Source organism: Quercus robur, chromosome 9, assembly GCF_932294415.1.
Source record: "Quercus robur chromosome 9, dhQueRobu3.1, whole genome shotgun sequence".
Taxonomy (NCBI): domain Eukaryota; kingdom Viridiplantae; phylum Streptophyta; class Magnoliopsida; order Fagales; family Fagaceae; genus Quercus; species Quercus robur.
Genome location: NC_065542.1, coordinates 40,807,888 through 40,829,715, shown reverse-complemented (window position 1 = coordinate 40,829,715; position 21,828 = coordinate 40,807,888). Strand labels below are relative to the sequence as shown.

The window sequence follows — 21,828 nt, the reverse complement described above, 5'->3', positions numbered from 1 at the left end:
ATAAAAAATGCCTTTTTCCATGGGATGGGATTTCCTTTTTCACGAGCAATAGAAGCAGAGGGCAGCGTCGTTTTCAGACAACACACCATTGTATGCGAACACAACTTTTAGAAACACTCAAAAGATTTGAACTTTTTTTAGTGAATACGAAATTCGTAAAGAACAAATAGCAGGAAACGGAGTACAATTGAAACATGGCTGCACTATCAGAACAGGAATCCCCAAGACATGCTAAAAGAACGAACATGCCAGAAAATCAAAGGGTGTAACGAGCAAAATCTTAGGAATCTTTGCCAGTGTAATCGTTTCATTTTGTTAAATCTACATGGACCCAAACACGTCCTCAAAGCTGTATTTGGCACCAATATGGCAAAGAAACTGATTTTAGTTGAATTATATTGTCTCAGAAGGCCAATGAACTTATTTGAGAATTAAGGCAGGAACCACTAAATTTTTTTTTTTTTTTTTTAATTACTTCAAGTACCAACATAACATTTGCAATCCAACTAAGGTTGGCATTTGGTAGTCAACAACCAATATAACATTCTGGATGGTGCAATCTGGGTAATTATAATAACACCACCCTCTTTTACTCTCCCCCAGCTCACTCCTTCACCCTACATTTTTTTTTTTTTTTTTGGCCGGCGGGTACTCTGCACTTGGTACATGTTGAAGACAAGCACTCATCCCAACCAAAAAAAGGACAAGAACTCCATTTACTACTTTTAAGTCCAAGTGCAAATGCATTTCGCTACACTTAGAAAAGTCAAAAAGGGCAGAACAGTGGAGAAAAACTTGTGCATTTGAATCCAAAAGTTTGCATGACAAAAAACCCACATGTGCGGTAGCTTGTGGTGTGACAGTTGAAAATATATAACACTTCACAGTATGGAAGGGGAGGGCCCATCAATGAAAAAAGGCAATCATTGAAGCATACAAAACAAAAGGGTCTAATTTGCATGAAATGCTTCATACCAAAAACTATGAATTTTCCGAAGATACTGAACTTGCTTCTACTACTTACAACCAACATTTACACATTGAAAGATCTCCAGCAAACCCCAAAACGAGATCTTATCAAGACTAATAGGTTAAAGGATCCCAAAACAGAGAGAACATTGTGTGAAATGCTGAACTGAACAGGATGCTATATAAATCCACTTACCTCTCCTCACCTCTTGTGATGAAACCTCACCTTCAACAAGAACTGCATCTTAACCTGTCCAAGATAAGAACCGCCAGTTCAGTCACACTAACTTGCCACATGGACATGCTCTAAAAGAGCACAATTATATAAAAAGCAGAGCAATATTGTTTAAGGAAAAATTATTTAGTATATAGTCTGCCCAACTCCCAAGCATTATTAACTTTTAAGTAGGCTGTGTCAGTAAACCCGCCCTCAGGTCAAATAAATTGGTGCTGAGTCCACAGTACTAAAACCACCCACTAATTCAAAATATATATATATATATATATATATTTCAAACAGATACAATCCTCTTCCTCAAATTAATTTTAACAATAAAATTTTTTTTTTTCTAATGACGTGGAACCTCACCAAAGCAGGGCCCTTTGGACCCATCCTTGAGGATTAAACCATGGATACATGATCCCACCCACCAAAACCGTGTATCAAAGAATCCAAGAGAACACCTAGTGGGGATCGAACCAAGGATGTCTAAGTATCAGATAATTTTAACAATGAATATTATAACTCAGTTAACTCACAATACTGAATCTGATGACATTCAAATAATTGAAGTGCCTGCTCACAGCAGGTTTTTTATGGTAACATTAATTCATCAACATTCCAGAAGACCCTGGAACTTCAAATCTATTTTCATATCTGTAGTACATAAACATCTATCAAGTCTTTGACTTAAATTTAAGACTAAAATGCAAATTACACCCATATACCCAAACATGTCACCAAAGAACCCTGATTGACCCACTCAAAGGCCCAAAATTGCCATTGCCTTTCTGAACCAAGACCCAATCCTCAACCCACACCACAAACAACTTGACCCCATGTCGCTGCCATCTAAGAGACACTCTCCACCATCCCACAATGATAAAAATTAGACAAAGAGATCAGAATCAAGAGATCAGAATTGAGAGAGAGAGAGAGAGAATCAGGTGATTTGAGAGAAAACAGTGAAGATGAAGAGCTAGGAAACATGAGTGCGGATTCAGGTGCAGAGCGGCAACATGGCAATTTCTGAAAAAGTAGGACACAGGTGCGGCGGAACACGTTTATTAATTAATTATTAAATATATTTTTATTTATATTTTCTATATATTGTTAGGCCTTTTTTTCATATAATTGTTAAATACATATCAATTTAAGAAGAACAATGGATAATAAAGTGAATATATAACTATTAAATGATGTTTAGAAATTAGAATATAAAATTGAATAAAAAAGGCACAAATTAAAACAGTAATATAAACTTGATAATGAAATATATATATACACACACATATATTATTAATATTATATAAAATAATGAATTTTTTTTTTTTAAATCTTAAATAAAGTGAGATTAAGAAAATCATAAAAGTAATTAAATTGGTAATTGAGAAAAATAAAATTCAAATTCGGGTATTATTGTAAATAAACAAATATAATGGGATATTTATACGTTCCACCACGGCACCACCTACCCCTACCCCACGTGATGGCACAATGCACATTCCAATGTCCCACCACCTACCCCACTAATGGTCATCTGACTCATCTCACTTTACCCATTTTGAAAACTCTCCAGATGCAATCTTTAAGCTTTGAGAGCTTCTTCGTCCACCATAGCTTGAAAACTCTCCAAGATGCAAGCTTTGAAGAACCTTCTTTGTCCACACTTGATAGCACAACTCATTTCTTGAAAGTGAATATGCAGGTCATTTAGTTTGTTGCCCTTTAAAAAAAAATTCGTGTGAACGCACGTGCAGCCGCGTCGCACCCCGCACGAGAGTTGGACACGGGTGCGTTAGATGAAGAGATCAGGCAGGAGGGAAAGAAAGAAAGGAGAAATGGAAGGCATTCATAAGAAGAGGTTAGCAAAGAAAGAAGGGGTTGAGAATTGAATCAGCGATGAGAGGTTAGCAAATTGGGAACCACACTTTCTGTTAGTGCACTGAAAATGCAACAGTGCGTTGAAAATGTAACAGATATGTCGTAGATTAGAATGTTTCTTAAATTTCTATTACTAAGTATAAATTTCTCTGGCTTATTTTGATTGTTGTTGTGTGGGGACCAGTGGTTGTTGTGGTTGATGGTGGGTTGATATTGGCGTTGTTGCATGGTGTGTGTAGCCAATAGCAAAGAGATAAAATGGGGTCTGAATCTGTTGGTGCTGGAGCTTTGACAGTCTATTTGGTGGCCAGTTGAATGCAGCTGTGGTGAATTTTGGTAGTGATGTAGGACAAGAGGGAACAAGCAAAATCAGTTTTAAAACTACTGGGTCAGATCTGGGCTGCGCTGAGATTTTGAGGATTAGGGTCAGGCTTCAATTATGGAAAGGCTGGAAATAACAAGGATTACTAGGGTTTCTAACACCAGTAAAAAGAATAGTGGGCTTTGTGGATGAAACAAAGGGGAAAAACCAAGATATGGGTTGCTGCTCTCAGACTGTGCACAGTAACCCATGAACAGTGATGGCACTGTTTAAGGGTTATTTTAGAGCTATTTGATAGATGAGTGGCTTAATAGGTTTTAAAGCTTTGGATTTTTGTGGTTTAATGGGTGTCAAATTTGCATCACATCTAGGGTTTCCTTGGCATCACACCTCAGAGAAGGTTGCATCACACAAACCTCTAACAAGCTTCATAGCTCCTCTTAAAATATAAAACCTTATTTATTTTCTATAAAAAGCAATACATGTTTTTAATAGAAGACTAACACCTATTCCTAGTAGAACTTGAACTTCTTAAAACCCGAATAAGAGTTGGACTCCTTGGCCTTTTATTACTAAACCCAACTAAATAACTAAACTTAAATAAAACCCAAAATAAGACCTAATGGACCATTAGTACAGCCCATGTCCAGAATTTAGGAAATTACAAAATTTCGTGACACTTTAAAATAAATAAAACTGAGATTGACCCACTGCCCGCATCAGGTTGCTTTGGTGGTTATGGAGATTGGTCGGTTTATTTGGTGGTATGTGCCTGTGGTTGTGGGTGGTGGGTTGAGCTTGGTGTGGTTGCAAGGTGTGTGGCAGCCGATAGAAAAGAGATAAGATGGGGTTTGAGTATGTTGATGCTGGAACTTTGATGGTCCTTTAGATGCTGGAACTTTCTAAAAAAAAAAAAAAAATTGATCTGACATTTTAAATGACATGACATATTTTAATTGGCCCTGTCAGCACATATTACAGGCTTAAATGGAATTTTACTGTAACATTATTAACGGGATGGACAGCAGGATGCCATTAAAAACAGTGTAAAACTGAGTTGAAGGATTAAAATAAAAAATAATTTAAATTATGGACCAAAATCAAAACTACCACAAACTAAAAGGGAGTAATTTACATTAGCAATTCGCCACCATGGATAAGTGTAAATAAAAACGAATTGCCAGTTTGTCAAACCAGTGATGGGGAATTGAGAAAAATAAAAGCAGATAACTTACCTGAGCTGTATTGTAAACAATGTACTCATTGTACATCAGCTCAGATGCCTTGACCTTTGATGGCACAGGTTTGCCACAAGGGACAACAATGTCATCTTTCCACTTCACATATTCTGACTCCAGAGGTATATTCTTGCCAAGTCCTTTTGTAGAGTGCTTTCCTTCAGGAGGTTTATCCATATACTGAATGAAAATAGGAAAGATTGTGAGAAGGGTGAAAGTCGCTAGAGAAATAACAAGTTTAATACATCTGTGTGGGCTGATTTTTTTTCCCCAACAAACCATATTGGAAAAGTTATGGGAGAATGAAAGTGTGTCCAAAAGTATACTGCAGCTATGTATGCTAGGTTATGATATTGCACATGCACATTTGAGTGAGTTCGTGCACATCAAATTATCACTTCACTACGTAAAACACTCTAAAATATTCAAACTTAAAATCATGTATTTTGGACTCACTTTGGCCTTTTTGAGCTCATAGATCTCCCCCAGAGCAACTTCACTAAGAAGCATTAGGCCAACAGGATTTTTCTTATCAGTAAAGCAATACTGAGCACTCTTACTGACAAGGTCAGCAAAGTAAACCCCTTTGCCAAACTGCAAAGCAAAATGAAGAAAGTAAGGCTGGCAGAAAAGTAGGTCAATATATCACATGTGCATGTAAATATAAATACACATATGCACAGAGACAGAGAGAGAGAGAGAGAGAGAGATAACCATATAGCCAGTAGCTGGGGCTTCAGGAGGGGCTATTCTCAGTCCTTGGCTAATTATTCCCACAAAATTTGTCAACCGAGAACCTGCCAAAAACAAAATGTTTTGAATCTTTAAATTTACTTCTACCTCTAATTTGACTTTCCCGACACTCCAATAGAATCCCACAAACCTCAATCTAGAACAAACTTTCAAGAAAATACTGTCACTCACAAGTCAGAGCAAAGAACTACTATTAATCAGCACTGTAACTTACCATGCCATAGGAGCATTCTGTTTTTAAGCTTCTCTCGGTATGGAGCAAACTTATCAAATTCCCCTTCTCTCTCAAGTGAGAAAACTTCTTCCAGTTCAAGTGACCATTCCTGATGATATTACCAGTTTCCAGAATTAATTTGTCAAAATGAAAAAGAATCCAAGAAATAAACAAGAAGTCATCACCAGCCTAGTGAGCGTCAGTGCCCAAAGTAAACCCACCGTATGTGTAGGGGCATGAGTGGTAAGGAGATACTTCTCAATCAGCTGATAATCTTCACTATCATGAGGAAGTGGAGCAACATCACAATGGAGCTTCATATACTTTTCATCTAGGGAGTCATCACTATCAGCATCAAAACCTACTAATCTGGAAGCTATTTCAATATCCTGGAGAGCTTCTAACATTTTAACCTACCATGGAACAAAAACAGCGTGCCAAGCATAAGTCCTTGTACTGTATGTGGAAAATGAACGAGTGACTTGCATGTGCATCACATTACTCAGGCATCAAAAATAAAAATTCCTGTGTTCCATACAATGCATGAACAATAATGAAATTCCATCTCATTGTTTTTTCAACCATTTTGGAGATGGTGCAAAAGAAAATACTCTTTCCTACAGAGCTTCCCAGCTCAACAAAAAAAAAAAGGTGATACCCTGTGCACAATGCCCCCCACTTTTGCATGCAGTAAAGTGGTCATTTGTAGGAGATTGTATGTGTTGACAAACAGAGTTAACAGCAAATGCCAAATCAGGTGGGTCTAGGAGAGGTGATTGGTAGGCAGCCTTACCCCCAACTTCCCAACTCAAACTTTTGTCATTAAGGTCAACTCTAGACAGAATGACTATGAATCTGAACTGAATTTTAAAATGATTTTGGAATCTGTCCTATTTCAGACCATCTCAAGTCCAACCAATTTGAAATTTTCAGCATAAATTTTCCACTCCATTTTCTTCACTCTGCTTCAAAGTTCAAACCACGACCAAAAGTGATGCTGAACCAAGAATTCATAACCACTTCAAACCAAGTAATAATTTGGCATTTATTGGTTTTTATCAATACACACTTCCATTCCTAGACCTTCCTTGATTTCCATTTCCACTCTTCATTGTGTGTTTCAAATAAAACAACATCCATCTTTTAATTTCAGGGTACAACTTAGTTTTTGTATACTAGGTTTCAGAGGTCTTCCAAGCCATGAAATATTCTTACAATATTCTTATCTAATACAATTGACATGATAAATGAAGAAAACATGTAAATAGGTAAAGGGAATGTCTTCCTCTATTATTTACTAATTGCTCATACTATCAAAATCAACTGAAAATATTTGAATATATAAGATTAACAGAGATTCTTCAGAATAATGCTGTTAGCTTTAACAAGAAAAGGGTAAGAGTTTATTACATCAGATAACATGCCACCTAAAAATAGTAAATTTTTAGATATAAATACAACAGGGTTAGCAAAATAATAATAATAATAATCCATCATTTATGTGAGTTAATATCATCTCTAATTAAAGAGACAAGAAGATTGAGAATATGCAAAAAGCCAAAAGCATGATAGATGCTCCATGCTGGATCTTGTACCTTTGACTTAAAATCATCCTCATCTCTAATAATATGTGGATGAATGGAAGGGATCACAGTGAAAAAACGATTGCTGGCATCAACGATCAAGCTTTCCTTGACAGAAGGATTATGAGCATTACTATTTAGTAGATTCTGTATTTCAGTTAATGCCTCAAACCCTGGGGGAAAAGGAAAATTATAAAGTTAGCAAAATGTTAACATATCCTCTTTTTCTTTTTGTGCATCCTTCTGCACAAGTTAGTTTAAGAACAAAATAGCTACATATCTTAAGTGCAAGACAAGACTTTTGACGGTATGTACCCTTTTGGATATTGCTTTTGCTCAGTTTTCCCAATGGCATTTCTGACATATTAATCTCAAATTCCAGCATGGCAGCTCTGTAAGGATTGAGATTTAGCTTTCCAGGCATATAAGGTTATGTTTGATAACAGTTTTTGTTTTCTATTTTCAAAAACTTGTTTTTGGGAATATAAAGAAAAAACAATTTTCTTGTATTTTTGAAATAAAAAACATGTTTGGTTAGTTGAAATTAAAAAGATAGTTTTTTGAAGAAAAAAAATAGAAAATATTAAAATATGTTGTTACTAGGATTTAAACTTTAATGCAAACTCATTAAATTAGACTGATTCATTAAATTAAATGCATGTTTTCATTGACTTTTGAAAATTAGAAATTGAAAACAGTCTTTTGCATGTTTTCAGTTTCCTTTACAAATTGAGTTTTGAAAACAGTTTTTGTTTTCTGTCTATTTTGAATTGCCAAACAAGTTTTTTAGTCTCAAAAATAGAAAATTGTTTTTGAAAACAGAAAATAAAAGGAAAAAACAGTTACCAAACATACCCTAAATCTCCAATGAATAAATAATAAAATAATGATCTGCTTATAACCTGTATGTTTCCACATTAAAAAGCATCTTCATCAATTCAACTACAGCAGGAGCAAGTTTGCTCTCTGCATCGTTCTGTCTTTTCTTAGACACCTGTTTGTTAACTCCATAGTCCTACAAATTCCAAATAAATTAATAACTATGAGAAATGACTACTACCCAAGCAAGTACTAAAAAATAAATTAATAACTATGAGATATGACTACTACCAAAGCAAATACTGGAAAAACATAAAATAAATAAATAAATAAAAATTTTTACAATATCCAATGGGAAAAATCTTCCAGGTTGTTTCTGAAAATTTTGCTTTTTTTCCCATGCCTCCCATGGGTTCCCAGTCTTCTCAAGAAACAAACGTTTGAATTCGCGAATTGCATCTGATTTTGACATTTCTTCCAATTTGCTTCCTCCAATTTTTTCATTTCCCACTCGACCCCATTTACGGAACACATAGCAATCTGAACCTTTATCATCTTGGATTATTTGGAGGATGTAATAACTGTACTTGGGCAACATATAGAGGAACAACATGCAGAAGTTAAAAGTTAATATAAAAGATTTAAAAGAAGAGAAAATGGCCAATGCAGAAACTTGGAAAGATAACGCAGAAATTTGAGAGTCCAATTTAACAGTGTATATGTCAAACTACAGTAGGATAAGAGGTTGAGGTAAAAATTAGCTCAATGTGAACCACGCTATTTGAAATTGTCTCAAAGTTCAACACCCGCCCCCCTTCTCTTCTCTAGTTCCAATGTTTTATAATCACTCAGTGACTTTTCTTTGAGAGATTATATGTTTACTTGAAAAATTATAGTTTTGGTCACCAACACAATTTATAGTTTCTATACAATCCCCCCAAGCATATAACAATTTCACTTCCAACTTATCTTTTAATTCTTGTTGGGTTATGGAAATGCTCATTCTCCAAAGTCTTAGAAATAAACGTACACTATATATTCAGATAGCAAACCCAAATTACCAATAGAAAATTTCTGGGTCATCCCCTAACTAAACTATGATCCTAACTACATGGAGCTGTAGTACTATGAAATATTGCTGCATTCACACAAAATATCCCAATAAAAATGATGCAGTATATTTCTGCCCAACTTTGCATACATTTGATTTTAAGCCAGGATAAATCATAGCTATTATTTGAAAAAGAGATAAATAAAATCATTAAAGAGCTTCAAAAGAAAGATGGTATAAAACAAATGTCAAATTACAATTTTGGTCCCTCTACATTTGTCACAGTTTCAATTTCATCCTGCTACACTTAATTGTGTCAATTTCTTCCTTCAACTTCAAAATCAAGGTCTCTCAACTATTAGTTGTGACAATTTCATCCCTTAAAAGTTCAAAATCAAGTCACTTAATTTTGAAAGTAAGGGACACGCTTAATAGTTGAGGGACGAAATTGAAACTAACCCTAATTGTTGGAGGACCAAAAGTGTAGTCTGGCCTAAAATAATATTACCTGTTAACACCAGTTGATAAGTCAGACATACTCAATGTCGTATTATAGATGCTTTTCCCATCCTCAAGTATGTGACCTGTGTCTTGCAGGCCAGAAGATTCATGCACAGCACTTCGCCCTTTTACTTTGACAGTGACCATGCTAGAGGCCTCACCAATGGCTTCAACTTTGTACAAATCAAATGGAAGCTTCTTTTGTCTTTTGATGCAATCAGTCAGATAATCCTCCCGAACAATTGGTAACTTCATCCTCCTGTTAATGATACCATTCCAAGTCAAATGAAAATGAATCAAAGAAGACAAATACTAAAGACCCACAATTTGAGTCAGCTTCACCTTGCCTTCCTCGTCTCAGCATTTTGATCATCCAGCACTCCACTCACAACTAAGCAGTTAGTATCTGCAATTTAAATTGTTAAGCAAAACAACTAAAACAATGCATCATTACATCCATAACTTTGAAGACACAAGACTTTAAACTTAAGGTTCAGTTGAGACACAATATTATTAAGACTAAGATTCAGTTCATGGATTATATACCTTTCTTGATCTTGGTATGAACAGATCCACCTGCCCCCTCAATTTTTCTCTTAAATTCCTCCTGCAAAATTCTCCATCATGAGATTAGCTCACTACTAAATTATTTACCACAGATTTTGAAACCACCTTGGACATGATTTCAGTAAAAGTGTATAACATCAACAAAAAAAAAAAAAAAAAGTGGAATGAAATCCTTGTTGATTGGTTTGGGAAACATTCTTTGGATTTATGGAATCTGGTGCCAGCATGCTTGACATGGATAGCATGGATGGAACAAAATAGTCTTACGTTTGAGGACCTTGAGAGAACCCTTGATCAATTAAAATCCTTGTTGATTCGTACTCTGTTTGATTGGTCTTGAGCATGGGGAATCACACATTGTATATCCATTTTTAAGCTCCCATGCTCTTTTAAATCTTTTCTTTAATCTTCTTGTAATTTTTTATTTTAGTTCAGCATCGTGAACACAGTATTTTTCGTCATCAATAAAACCTATACTAATTATCAAAAAAAATGGAAGGAAAAAATCATACCATGGATTCCTTAGGTATCCCAGATACAGCAACCCTTAAGTCTCCCAAACTTTCACTCTTTGTTGATTGGGATGGGCTGTTAGTAGCTTGACTTCCAGAAGGATTGTTGGATGATGATGTAGGCAATATCCGAACAGGTTTGGTACCCTTTTGTGATCTAAACCACTGCACACAATTGAGTAACTTATGTCACAATTTGGGTACTTTAAAACATGACAAGAATACAAGTTGAATACCTTGCTGAGATATTGATTATTGGTTTCTTCCGGGACTTTCCACTTCCCTTTCAGACGTTCAGGTTCACGAGTAGAGTAAGAACACTTGCTCCATGCTGATAAGAACCCACGGCACCGATACATGCCTCCAGAATAACAAAGAGAACCAGAACAAAGTGGGCAGGTAGCAAGTGCTCCAAACATCATTCCATCAGCACTAAATAAGAATTACAACAATCAATATTGTGTCCACGTTAGTATAAGGGATGAGAGTAATACAAAATAGTGGTAATTATCACCTTATTAACAACTTACGTATCCATTTGAACTATTTTCAAATATAAAAAAGGGTTTAATAATTGCAAAGTATGACAAACAAAGCAACAGTTTCACTCATTTATGTCGAAACTTATTTATCAGGGTAATAGTGATCTAGAGAACAATAATGATACACTTGGCATACAAGAGGTTAGTGTCAAGACAAAAAATAAAAATAAAAAAATATCTCCTTTGGAGAATTTAGTGATGACATTTCATCAGGAACAGATACACAAATTCATGACAAAATTTGTAGACAATTTGATATATATATATATATATATAAGACGCTCAAAGATAGCACAAAAAAAATATATTACCAGCGCTCACGCAAATCAAGTTCTGATCCTGTCAACTCTTGCCCATTGGCTTCAAGCATTTCACGCAACTCTGCTGTTGACACATATTTTTTAAGATCATCTTTCAGAGCCCACAGTTCTTTAGTTTGGGTCTCTAGTTTACTCTCCAAATCAGAAGCTTTTGAATGTTCATTCCTGGAGTCCGCAACATTCTCCATACATGCAGCCGTACTTGCTGACATTTCTCCTTTAGCCTTAGCAGCCTTTGGCTTCTGATCACCACTAACTTCTTTTTTACGTTTTACGCCAGCTTTGGAAGTTGATTGTTGCAAGAGTTCTTTATTCTCTTGTATCTCAACTTTAGTGCCTGAAAGGACAAGTACAGTGAAAGAGAAAAGTGAAGGAAAAAAAAAAAAAGAGTTCTGTGGTTGCTACAGCATTAGAAAACAATCTCCTATAAAATCAAAGTGAACTTCATACCACTCTTTGCAGTAGATGGAACCTTCTTAGTAAGGGCACAGATGACTGCCTGGTCAGAAGCTGAGAGGCTCTCCCATCCAGACAACTTCTCCACTTGAGTAGATGGAGACTGTTCCAAGAAACAGTTGGCATGGTTCCACGTCAAGCCCCTAGCTCCTTGGCCATCAGGCTTGGTGGATATACGAACCTAGGGGTAAAATAATAAAATTATTGACTTAAAAGAATATTGAAAGCGTTATGCATTACTATTCGCAATAATTCAACCATCAAAAAAAAAGGTGAAAACATTCAGTACATAACCATCTTCGTGACAAATAATCATTGTCACCACCTTTGGCATAGCTATTTTATCTTCAAGTAGCATTTATGCATTACTAGTTACTTTGGCATATATAATCTTATCTTCAGAATTCAGATGCCGATCTAACTTCATGAATTCAACTCTAACATCACTAATATAAATTTAAAAACTTCTTCAAGGACTTCTATAAAATCTTAAAAAGCTCCTTAAATCAGGCTCTTCTTTTTGGACATTAACTACAATTAGACCCAAAAATAAAACCTGCTTCATTGTCATTTTTTTTGCAGTCAACTCCTTCAATTATAAAACCCATATAGCATACCGCATACTTTATAAAAAGGTCATGAGAAGTGACCACTTGCAATAGTTTTTGGATTGGTAGCATGGTGGAGCAACTTAGACACATTATTTAAGGACTTTTGAGCACTAGACACTTGAAAGAAAAAAGGTGCTAAGCCATTAATAACATTACAATAATGTCATGACAATGAAATGCTATTGGTAAGAACTAATAGAAGAAAAGTAGCAAACATATGCTGATCACTGTGTAATAGACACCTATTATGGTAAGTAAGGTAACATAGGACACTTTGCTCAAGCCCTTGTCCGTCTCACCTATCAAACATCTGCAGATTCCTTGTGCTTTGGTAACAATGCTGACCAATTCAATCTCTGACTCATTTTGGAATACAGAGCAGATTGATAAAAAGGACAATAATTTCATTAATAAATTTTCTAACAAATCTTCCTCTCTAAGTCTTATCTTATGTTTCAATTTCTAGAAGAAGCCATTATAATTTCCAGATCTTGTTTCCCCCAGAAAATCCCTTGATATCCAGTAAATTCAAATTTCATGCTTAAAAATATCTTCTGAAAATAGAAACATACAGAGAAAATTAATAAACAACCTCTCCTTTCATAATCTTCTGGCTGCAGTGCTTGCAGGTAGCACGAGAAGTTTGTGAAACTTCAATACCATATTGTGCAGTAGGGACAGCACTTGTATCCGGGGTCGAGGGTCCACCACCCTCAACATACTTTCTGATCTTCTGCTGATCTTCCCAACGAAGCAACTCAATGCCTTCAACATCATCAATACTAAAATCCAAATAACGCATAGCAGTTAAGTTAATTACTGCATCTATCTGATTTACTTGATGGAAATGGTGATAAATAATACAAGCATACATACGATTTTATCTGCTTTGCTTTCTTCAGTATGCAACTAGCATGATTCCACATCTGATTCAGAAAACAAAAAACATATCAAAGTTGTATTGTATACATCCATAAATATGCGAGGTTGATATGGAAAGTAAAAAATTCCAATTTAAAGTCATGAGGCTTGTAGCTTAGTGGCATGGTATGATCTCCTTTATTAGGAGAACTAGGGTTCAAATCCCCCATCCCATTGTTGTAACTATTGAATTATCAAAAAAAAATCTGAAAACATACAAATATCAATCATCATAGAAGCCCTGAACTGATCTTGTTATAGAACTTCAAAGTAATTGAGAAAAGCTAATCCTACCACATCATGAAAAGTTGTAGCAGGTTGTTAAAAAGTCGAGGGATGTGTACCCATGATCAGCTTTATTTTTTTGATCGTACACCTCTAAACAACGGAACATTATAGATACTATTTTCTTTAGCCAAACCAAAACGACTTTGAAAATGAAAATGGGGCTCACTTTGAAGTCCAACCTAGGAAGCAAAGACACTTCATTTAGGGAGTCATACCCAGTGTTATACAAGCCGTTTCATGTTATAATTTTTCAGAAATTGCTTGTGTCGCTGTGTTGTGGCCGTGCCTATCTATGTCTGTGCTTCCTAGAGTCCAACTTATAAATTTTCCCATATAATGGCATTGGCTTGGTTTGGTACCCAAAAAATAAAGATACCCTCTCTAAGTGTCATGAATCAATAATTAATCGAAATTGCTTAACACATAGCCAGTGTCACTGATCATCAAGATAAAAATAATACAAAAATGAAGACCAGTTCACATAAAAAATAAAAAGAAACCCAAATGCAAAAAATGAAAAACATAATATAAAATATAGAAGAACCAAAAACCAAAATTGTAAAAGATGGAAAACAACACAACAGTCAACAGCAATAGAAAGTAGAAATACGAAAGAAATGAGAATGTGGTTGAAAAAATGAGAATGAGAATTACTAAAAATAACAAAAAGTCGATGATCAGAAACGAAATAGCATAATCTTAAAAGCGAAAACCCTAAATATTAGATAAGGAAGCAAAAGAGAGAAAGAAAATGGGAAAGGGTTTGAGAAGATGAAAAAAGATAATTTACGGGCATGAAGCCGTCGAATTGGGTGGCTTGGACCATTTTGCCGAGGCGGAGGACCTCTTTGTCGATGGGAGTCTTGCACGTCTTGCACGACGATCGTGAAGACTTCGCGTATTCCGCTTTCCATGGCTTCTGAACTACTAGGCTCGCCATTCACACTCTCACTTCTCACTCTGTCTACCTCACTTCACAAATGTTCTACTCTATTCTATACTCTTCAATTCTAGGTAGTGGGGCCCACATTATTATTATTATTATTACTTTCAAAAACAAAAACCATTCGGGAGCTTCACACACGTGTGAGTAACGCTTTTTTCCCCTGTCGTTTGCTGTTCCATGGCTTCTAAATGGGTTGCCAGCTTTCAAAGCAGTATCACACGCCTTTATTAAAAACTTTTTTGAGAATCTTAAGCCAAAGTTTCCAAAAAAAAAAAAAACAGATTAAAAGTAAATTTAATCATTTATTTTTACACAATATGTTTTCATGATGCAACTTCAGTCATTTTTGCTCATTTATTTTTTTATTATTTATTGTAATTTTCAATTTTATTTATTATATTTCTTTTAATCCATGTATTATATTATAATATTAGCATAGTACTACTTCGTCGAGTTTTTTTAAATAAGTAAAAATAATATCAATCATGCAAAAAAGGGCCTTAAACTATCTCGATGAAGAGATTCAATCAGGAACATAACAGATATTTATAGGCTCATCTCACTTACAATAAACTGACCAAAAAATATTGTGGGCCAAACAATTAATATTTTTGTTTACAAAACAAAAATCCTGACAAGAAGAGGGATTAAGAGAAGCAAATAAATATGGCAAAAAAGGGTAATAAAATCTAGCGCCTTAAATAAAGAGTGATGGAGAGCCTCAATGATATTGAGGGAGTCCCCTTCAAATACAACAAAAGAGATGCAATGTTTGGATGGCCAATTTAAGGGTTAAGACTTAAGAGGGCATCATGAACTTCACCAATGAGAGGGTCTTGTGGAGGCAACCATAGAGGAGTTGGCAAAATTAACCTTTTTGAAATCATTTTTGCAAACACCAACAATAGAGAATCCAGGTCTTGTGGCTATGTCAAAGTTGATCTTTACCCAACCTATAGAAGGGGCAACTATTTGGTGGAGGTCCATGCTTCAAGATGCTCTTTGTTAGCTCTCTAGATTATTCCAGCTGCAACTCTTGGATTTGAGGATTGGCCTGCAAAAAACTTAAAATTGTTTTGAGTTCTCCAAATATTATCAATAAGAATAATAACAATAAAGTAATATTTAGGGAATTAGAAAGATTTAGAGTTCAAGTACATAATAAGAAAGTGGTGATGGTTCTAGGGCAATGAATGAGTAGGTGATCTAGGGATTTTGTTGGGTAATTACAAAGAACTCAATTGATATCATTCTGTGGCTCTCCTATTCAAAGCCTCTTTTGTGGGTAAAGCATCCCATACAATTTTCCTTAAAAAGGAGTTGAAGTCTCTCATGGATCTTTAACTTCCAAAGATGCTTCCACTCTTGAGGAGGGAGGGGGGGATGGTTGTTGGAATCTATCTGATTGGGCAAAAATGGTATGCCGATTTGACAAAGAAAGTACCTTGGTTACTAGGGGTCCAAGTTAGGGATTTAGGTTGGTTTAAGCTTTTAGCCTAATGGCACTTACCCTTTCCCTTAGCTTCAGGCATATATTCCTTGGGACATTGTAACTTGCAAGAAAGGTACTCATTTTCTCACATAAAGACCAAACAATACACTAAACTATTTTCCAAATAACCAATATTGTTAACGAAATTTTCTTTCTAGTTTGTCTTTCTACCAACATACCACCAACTAGGGCTCAAAAAAAAAATAAATAAATAATACCACCACCTACTTGTTTTATCTAGATCAAATCATTGCCACCTAAACCACCATTTATCAAGCTTAACAAGGATAACAATATAATTGGATTTTTAAAACCTATAGGTCTTAGGAGTGATACTCAAGAATTACCAAGGAAATTGGATTATAAATTACTAGGGATTTTGGATGAGAGGATTTTCTCTCAATTTTGGATTTGTAGCACTTGGGCAATTTTTGGGTAGTTTAATATGGACTAACTTTGGCTTCGTATGACTGGAAGTGGATTACACTATTGTTCTAATTTTAGTAACCACTAAACCCCATCTCTCTTCCTTTTTCTTTCTTTCTTTTTTCTAGGATAATTTGATAGATACAATTAGGATGAGAGATTGGAACCACAAATGTCTTGTTGGAAACATAAAGAAGTGCCAACCAGTCGAGTGACAAAACCCCTTTTTTTTTATACATAATATAAATTCTACTCTAACATAATCTAAGTGTATATGTGTAAGCTCCTTCTTGGAGACTTGAACCATGGCCCTTACCCCTCACACCCCATAAGCACTTACACTTGTGAAGTGACCATTGCACCAAGGATGTGCGGTGATGAGTTACAGAACTCTTAGCACGACATCTCTCTTCTTAGTTCTTATTTTGTATGCTCTTGTTATTGATTACTGGGCCAAAATATCAACACTCGTTTTTGGTCTACAACTACAAGGATACAATGGGACATTGCGCTAGTTTATAATTTAATTTATAATCAGTGTCCAACTTTTGTATTCCAAAGTTTCATTTGGGATTTGAGGGGCTACTTGTTGAGTTGTTGCCATGTCACCTCCTTCCCTAGGTCCTGTTTGGATTTTTTTTTCATCACTCATCACTTAAAATATCCTATCACTTTACATGAAGTCTGTTTGGCACCATCACTCAACTTGTCATCACTCAATATTTTTCAACTGTTTGTGGGCCCCATACCTGTAAATGGGTTAGACCCTTCACCACCATCACCATCCACTACAAACAACAAATCCCAGAAAAAAGCCCTCCACCGCTCACCACCACCACTTACCAAACCCAGAAAAAACCCACACCCAAACCGGCAAGCAACCCACCGATTTAAGACCGAAATTCAAATCGTCCTTCAACACCAAACTCAGACCGATTCAAGCAACCCACCCCTTCAGCCATGTTTCTTGATTTTTTTTTTTTTTTTATGGGTCCGAGATGAGAAAGGCGAAAAGGAAGAGGGGGAAAAAAAAAGTGAACAAACTGAGATGAGAAAGGTGAAAAGGAAGGGAAAAAAAAAGAGAAAGAAATAACTGAGGTGAGAAAGACGAAAAAGGAAGAAGAAAAAGAAAGAAAGACTGAACGGAAGAACAGAGAAAGAAGAAAGAAAAGTGGAGAAGGAAAAAAAGAAAAGAAAAGAAAGGAAAGTGAGTCAAAAGTTGCGGCTGGTGGGTCCCTTGGTGTATGTTTAATTACGGAAATACCATTAAAAACAGAGTTATAGAAACTGAAAACACTTAAGAGCCTGTTTGGTTTAGCTGTTTCCGTAACTCAATTCTCAGTTTTCATAACTCATAACTCAAAAATGGTGGGACCCATAGCAAAAATGTTGTTTGGCCAAACGATAACTCTGTTTCCATCACTCAATTCTCTGATTTTTGAGTTATGAGTTATGGAAACTGAAAACACATTTTGGCTGTTTTCGGTTTCCATAACTTATAACTCAATGGTATTTTTGTAAATAAAACTACTTACCCAGTCCCACAGTCAGAACAAATTCACGTGGTGCGCTCCTTTTCATACTCTCTTCAACGGCTCTTCAGTCATCTCAGACTTCTCTCTTCACTTCAGTAAAGCAGAGCTTCATCTTCATTCCATTACTCCTAGAAGAAGCTCTCACTGCCCTCACCTCCTCACGCACTATTTCACCGCTCCGAGCTCAGCCAACCACGCCGCCGTGTCACGGTAACGCAGTGCTTCTCTGTTTTTTTTTTTTTTTTTTTTTCCTTTTTTTTTCGTTGTTTGATGTTTGGGTAAGCATTTTATTTGATTTATTGAAACTGTGGTTATGGGTTTGCTTCAATGGTTATGGGTTTGCAGTTTTTTCTTTTTTTTTTCTTTGTTTGATGTTTGGGTAAGCATTTTAGTTGATTTATTGAAACCGTGGTTATGGGTTTGCTTCAATGGTTATGGGTTTGCAGTTTTTTCTTTTTTTTTTCTTTGTTTGATGTTTGGATAAGCATTTTAGTTGATTTATTGAAATCGTGGTTATGGGTTTGCTTCAATGGTTATGGGTTTGCAGTTTTTTTTTTTTTTTCTTTGTTTGATGTTTGGGTAAGCATTTTAGTTGATTTATTGAAACCGTGGCTATGGGTTTGCTTCAATGGTTATGGGTTTGCAATTTTTTCTTTTTTTTTTTCTTTGTTTGATGTTTGGGTAAGCATTTTAGTTGATTTATTGAAACCGTGGTTATGGGTTTGCTTCAATGGTTATGGGTTTGCAGTTTTTTCTTTTTCTTTTTCTTTGTTTGATGTTTGGGTAAGTATTTTAGTTGATTTATTGAAACCGTGGTTATGGGTTTGCTTCAATAGTTATGGGTTTGCAGTTTTTTCTTTAATTAAGATTGAAAGGCTTGTTAGACCATGCTTTGGCTGGGCTTCGGCTTGTCTTAGTGACCTGAAATTGATTGGTCTTGTATGTTTGATTTCTGCACTAGTTTTAAATTTAAGTTTGAAGACAACCTTAATTTGACAAGTTGATTGTTCTGTAAAATACTTAGTCCATACTAGCCCATTGTTCTGTAAAATTTAAGTTTTGTTCTGTAAATTTTAAGTTTTAAATTTCTGCACTAGCCCATTGTTCTATTTGAGATTGTAGGGCTTCAAACCCAGCTTGCCATATTATGAACAGATGATACTTTTTTAGCAAAGGCCATTATATGCTATCTTGTGTATGATATTAAAAAAAATACTAACAAAGTTTTTATTTATTTAATAATAATGAATTTCTGAAATCTGCTAGTTTTTATCTGATTATCTATTTTTGCTTTATTCAACAGCTTCTTGCCTTTCTTTCCTTTTCTGAATTAAGGATTTTTTTTTCCCGGGTGCGCATGTGTGTTGGGGTCTCTGATGTAACATTTGGCACTTTGGCATTTCTTGACATAACAAACAATTATAATTGAAAAACACTATAGAAAATATTGAATTTTTTTTTCTTAAGCCATCTGCACCTTGTGGTCTAGGTTGGAAACTTTGGTGCTTGCCTTTTTTATGCTACTTAATACACAATGTTTGGTCTCTGATATTTATCTTTTAGTTATGGTGGCCTTTGTAAATCACATTAATTTTGTGTACTAGGAAATTCCTACAAAGTACATAGCAAAAAAACAAAAACAAAAACAAAAAAAGTCTTGCTTAGACAAAGGGGAAAGTCTTGTTTTTTAGTTATGGTGGCTTTTGTTTTTTAGTTATGGTGGCCTTTGTAAATCACATTAATTTAGTTCCAACACTGCACACTATTTGGTTTGAATTTATTAACAACTGATACGATGATTTGTGCCTTCTTTTTTGTCTTATATCTTTAATACTGTTTATGGATTTCAAAAAACATAAGTCAGTACATGTCATTGCAGTCATATATACATATTAATATGGATCCTATGCTCAATATTTGTTCCTCTAAAAATACTGGGATATCTTTATTGTACTTGTGATATGATTGTGTATGAGATGTGTATGTTGTTCTTTAAGATGGTTGCGGAGTTGAGAACATGGGATGCCAATTGTGAGGATCTGTTGTGTGACTCCATACTTGGACACTTTGTTTGTGGAAATTTGCGTCCTTATCATGCCAATGCGCACGTGTGGGAGGAGATCACAAACTTTATTAATGCCCGCTTGGGGAAGGCCTTTACTGTGAGGCGGGTAATGAGGAGGTGGAAGCATACTCGACGGAATTATCAAAGATCAATGGGGGTCCGTACCAGAGCTCTTGGGCCTAATGTTTCCCCCGTGTCCTCTCCTCATACTGCTGACCCGCCTCAGTAAGAGGTGGATGCGTAGTCGAACTGATGTAGTGCATGTCTTTTTTGATATACTGCTGACATATTTTGTTCCCATTATGTTCAGTAGCGTACTTTGTTATGGGTTACCATGTACTTAGCCATGCACTAACCCGATGACCCGCCTCAGTAAGAGGTGGATGCGTAGTCGAACTAATGTAGTGCATGTCTTTTTTGATATACTGCTGACATATTTTGTTCCCATTATGTTCAGTAGCGTACTTTGTTATGGGTTACCATGTACTTAGCCATGCACTAACCTAGTTGTATTTGTGGCCACTTATAACTGTTTACTAACTTATTGTTTCGATCTTCCATCTTTTGTATATCTGGTCACACAATATATGTGGTAAACCTCGATGAAGTATTTATATATTACCACTATTTCTTATATATTGCCACTATTTCTTACATTTCGTGCATGCTTTTTTCTTATCTATGTTGATTTAACTGTGGAATATTTTTTATTTTTTGGACTCTTTAATTCTACATGGTACATGAATCCTATAGTCCTATTAATCAATTGTTAAAATTATTATCTATCATGAGCTTACCACGTGAGATATTTCAAATAGATGGCACATGAATCACAAGAGACAGATGAGAAAAAGTGGCCTCCACATGTAGAACATATTTTTATTGAGATCATGTTGGAGGAACAACTTAGGGGTAACATGCCAAGCGGTGTGTTCAAGGGTCCTACATGGGCATCAATTACAGCTGAACTTAACCGAAGGACCGAGAAAGACTTTGTCTTTAAGCAAGTTCAACAGAAGCACAATAGGCTCCGACTCAAACAACGCAAGTGAAGCCAATTGCTAAGACACACGGGGTTGGGGTGGGACGAGCAGACCCAAACAGTGACTTGTTCTGATGAGGTGTGGCAGAATGTGATTGCGGTATGTTTACTGTTGTTTATTAATTATAAACCTATTGCAATTATTTATTTATGCAATTTGCCTCAAAGTTGATAATATATGAACTGCTATGTTCAGTGTGCTAATGTTTCCAAGGATATTGCAGGCCAATCGTGGTGCAGCTAACTTAAGGAAACAGGGATGCCCAAACTACCCATCACTGCAGCAGTTGTTCGCCACTAGTACTGTGACTGGGAACCTCCAGATCTCCTCAAACACTCCTCCCCTGAATAGTGATGAGGAGTGTGCCCTAGAAGAAGAGCTTGCCAATGCCAATGCCAATGCCGATGCAAGTGCACCCACTCATCTAGACGATGACTGTTACACCCCTAACTTTGATAGTTTCCCACAAACTGTGGAGGATGCTGAGGTTGAGGAGGTAACTCGGAGGGCAGAAAAACGTCATGTGCAAGATGCAAGTGGCAAAGGTAAG

The 21,828-nt window shown here is 35.7% G+C and overlaps 1 protein-coding gene across 1 annotated transcript; it reads right to left on the bottom strand.

Annotated features, from left to right (window-relative positions):
- Positions 1 to 951: 951 nt before the first annotated feature.
- LOC126698370 (poly [ADP-ribose] polymerase 1) lies at positions 952 to 14,761 on the bottom strand. Its single transcript, XM_050395539.1, has 20 exons — positions 14,562 to 14,761; positions 13,439 to 13,488; positions 13,155 to 13,344; positions 11,946 to 12,132; positions 11,487 to 11,832; positions 10,870 to 11,065; positions 10,634 to 10,798; positions 10,101 to 10,161; positions 9,897 to 9,960; positions 9,562 to 9,813; positions 8,346 to 8,583; positions 8,086 to 8,198; positions 7,499 to 7,575; positions 7,196 to 7,356; positions 5,822 to 6,013; positions 5,601 to 5,709; positions 5,348 to 5,430; positions 5,090 to 5,227; positions 4,631 to 4,813; positions 952 to 1,219 (listed from the first exon to the last, which is right to left on the bottom strand). The coding sequence occupies exons 1-20, from the start codon at positions 14,709 to 14,711 to the stop codon at positions 1,172 to 1,174; spliced, it is 3,003 nt and encodes a 1,000-aa protein (XP_050251496.1). The 5' UTR covers positions 14,712 to 14,761; the 3' UTR covers positions 952 to 1,171.
- Positions 14,762 to 21,828: the final 7,067 nt, after the last annotated feature.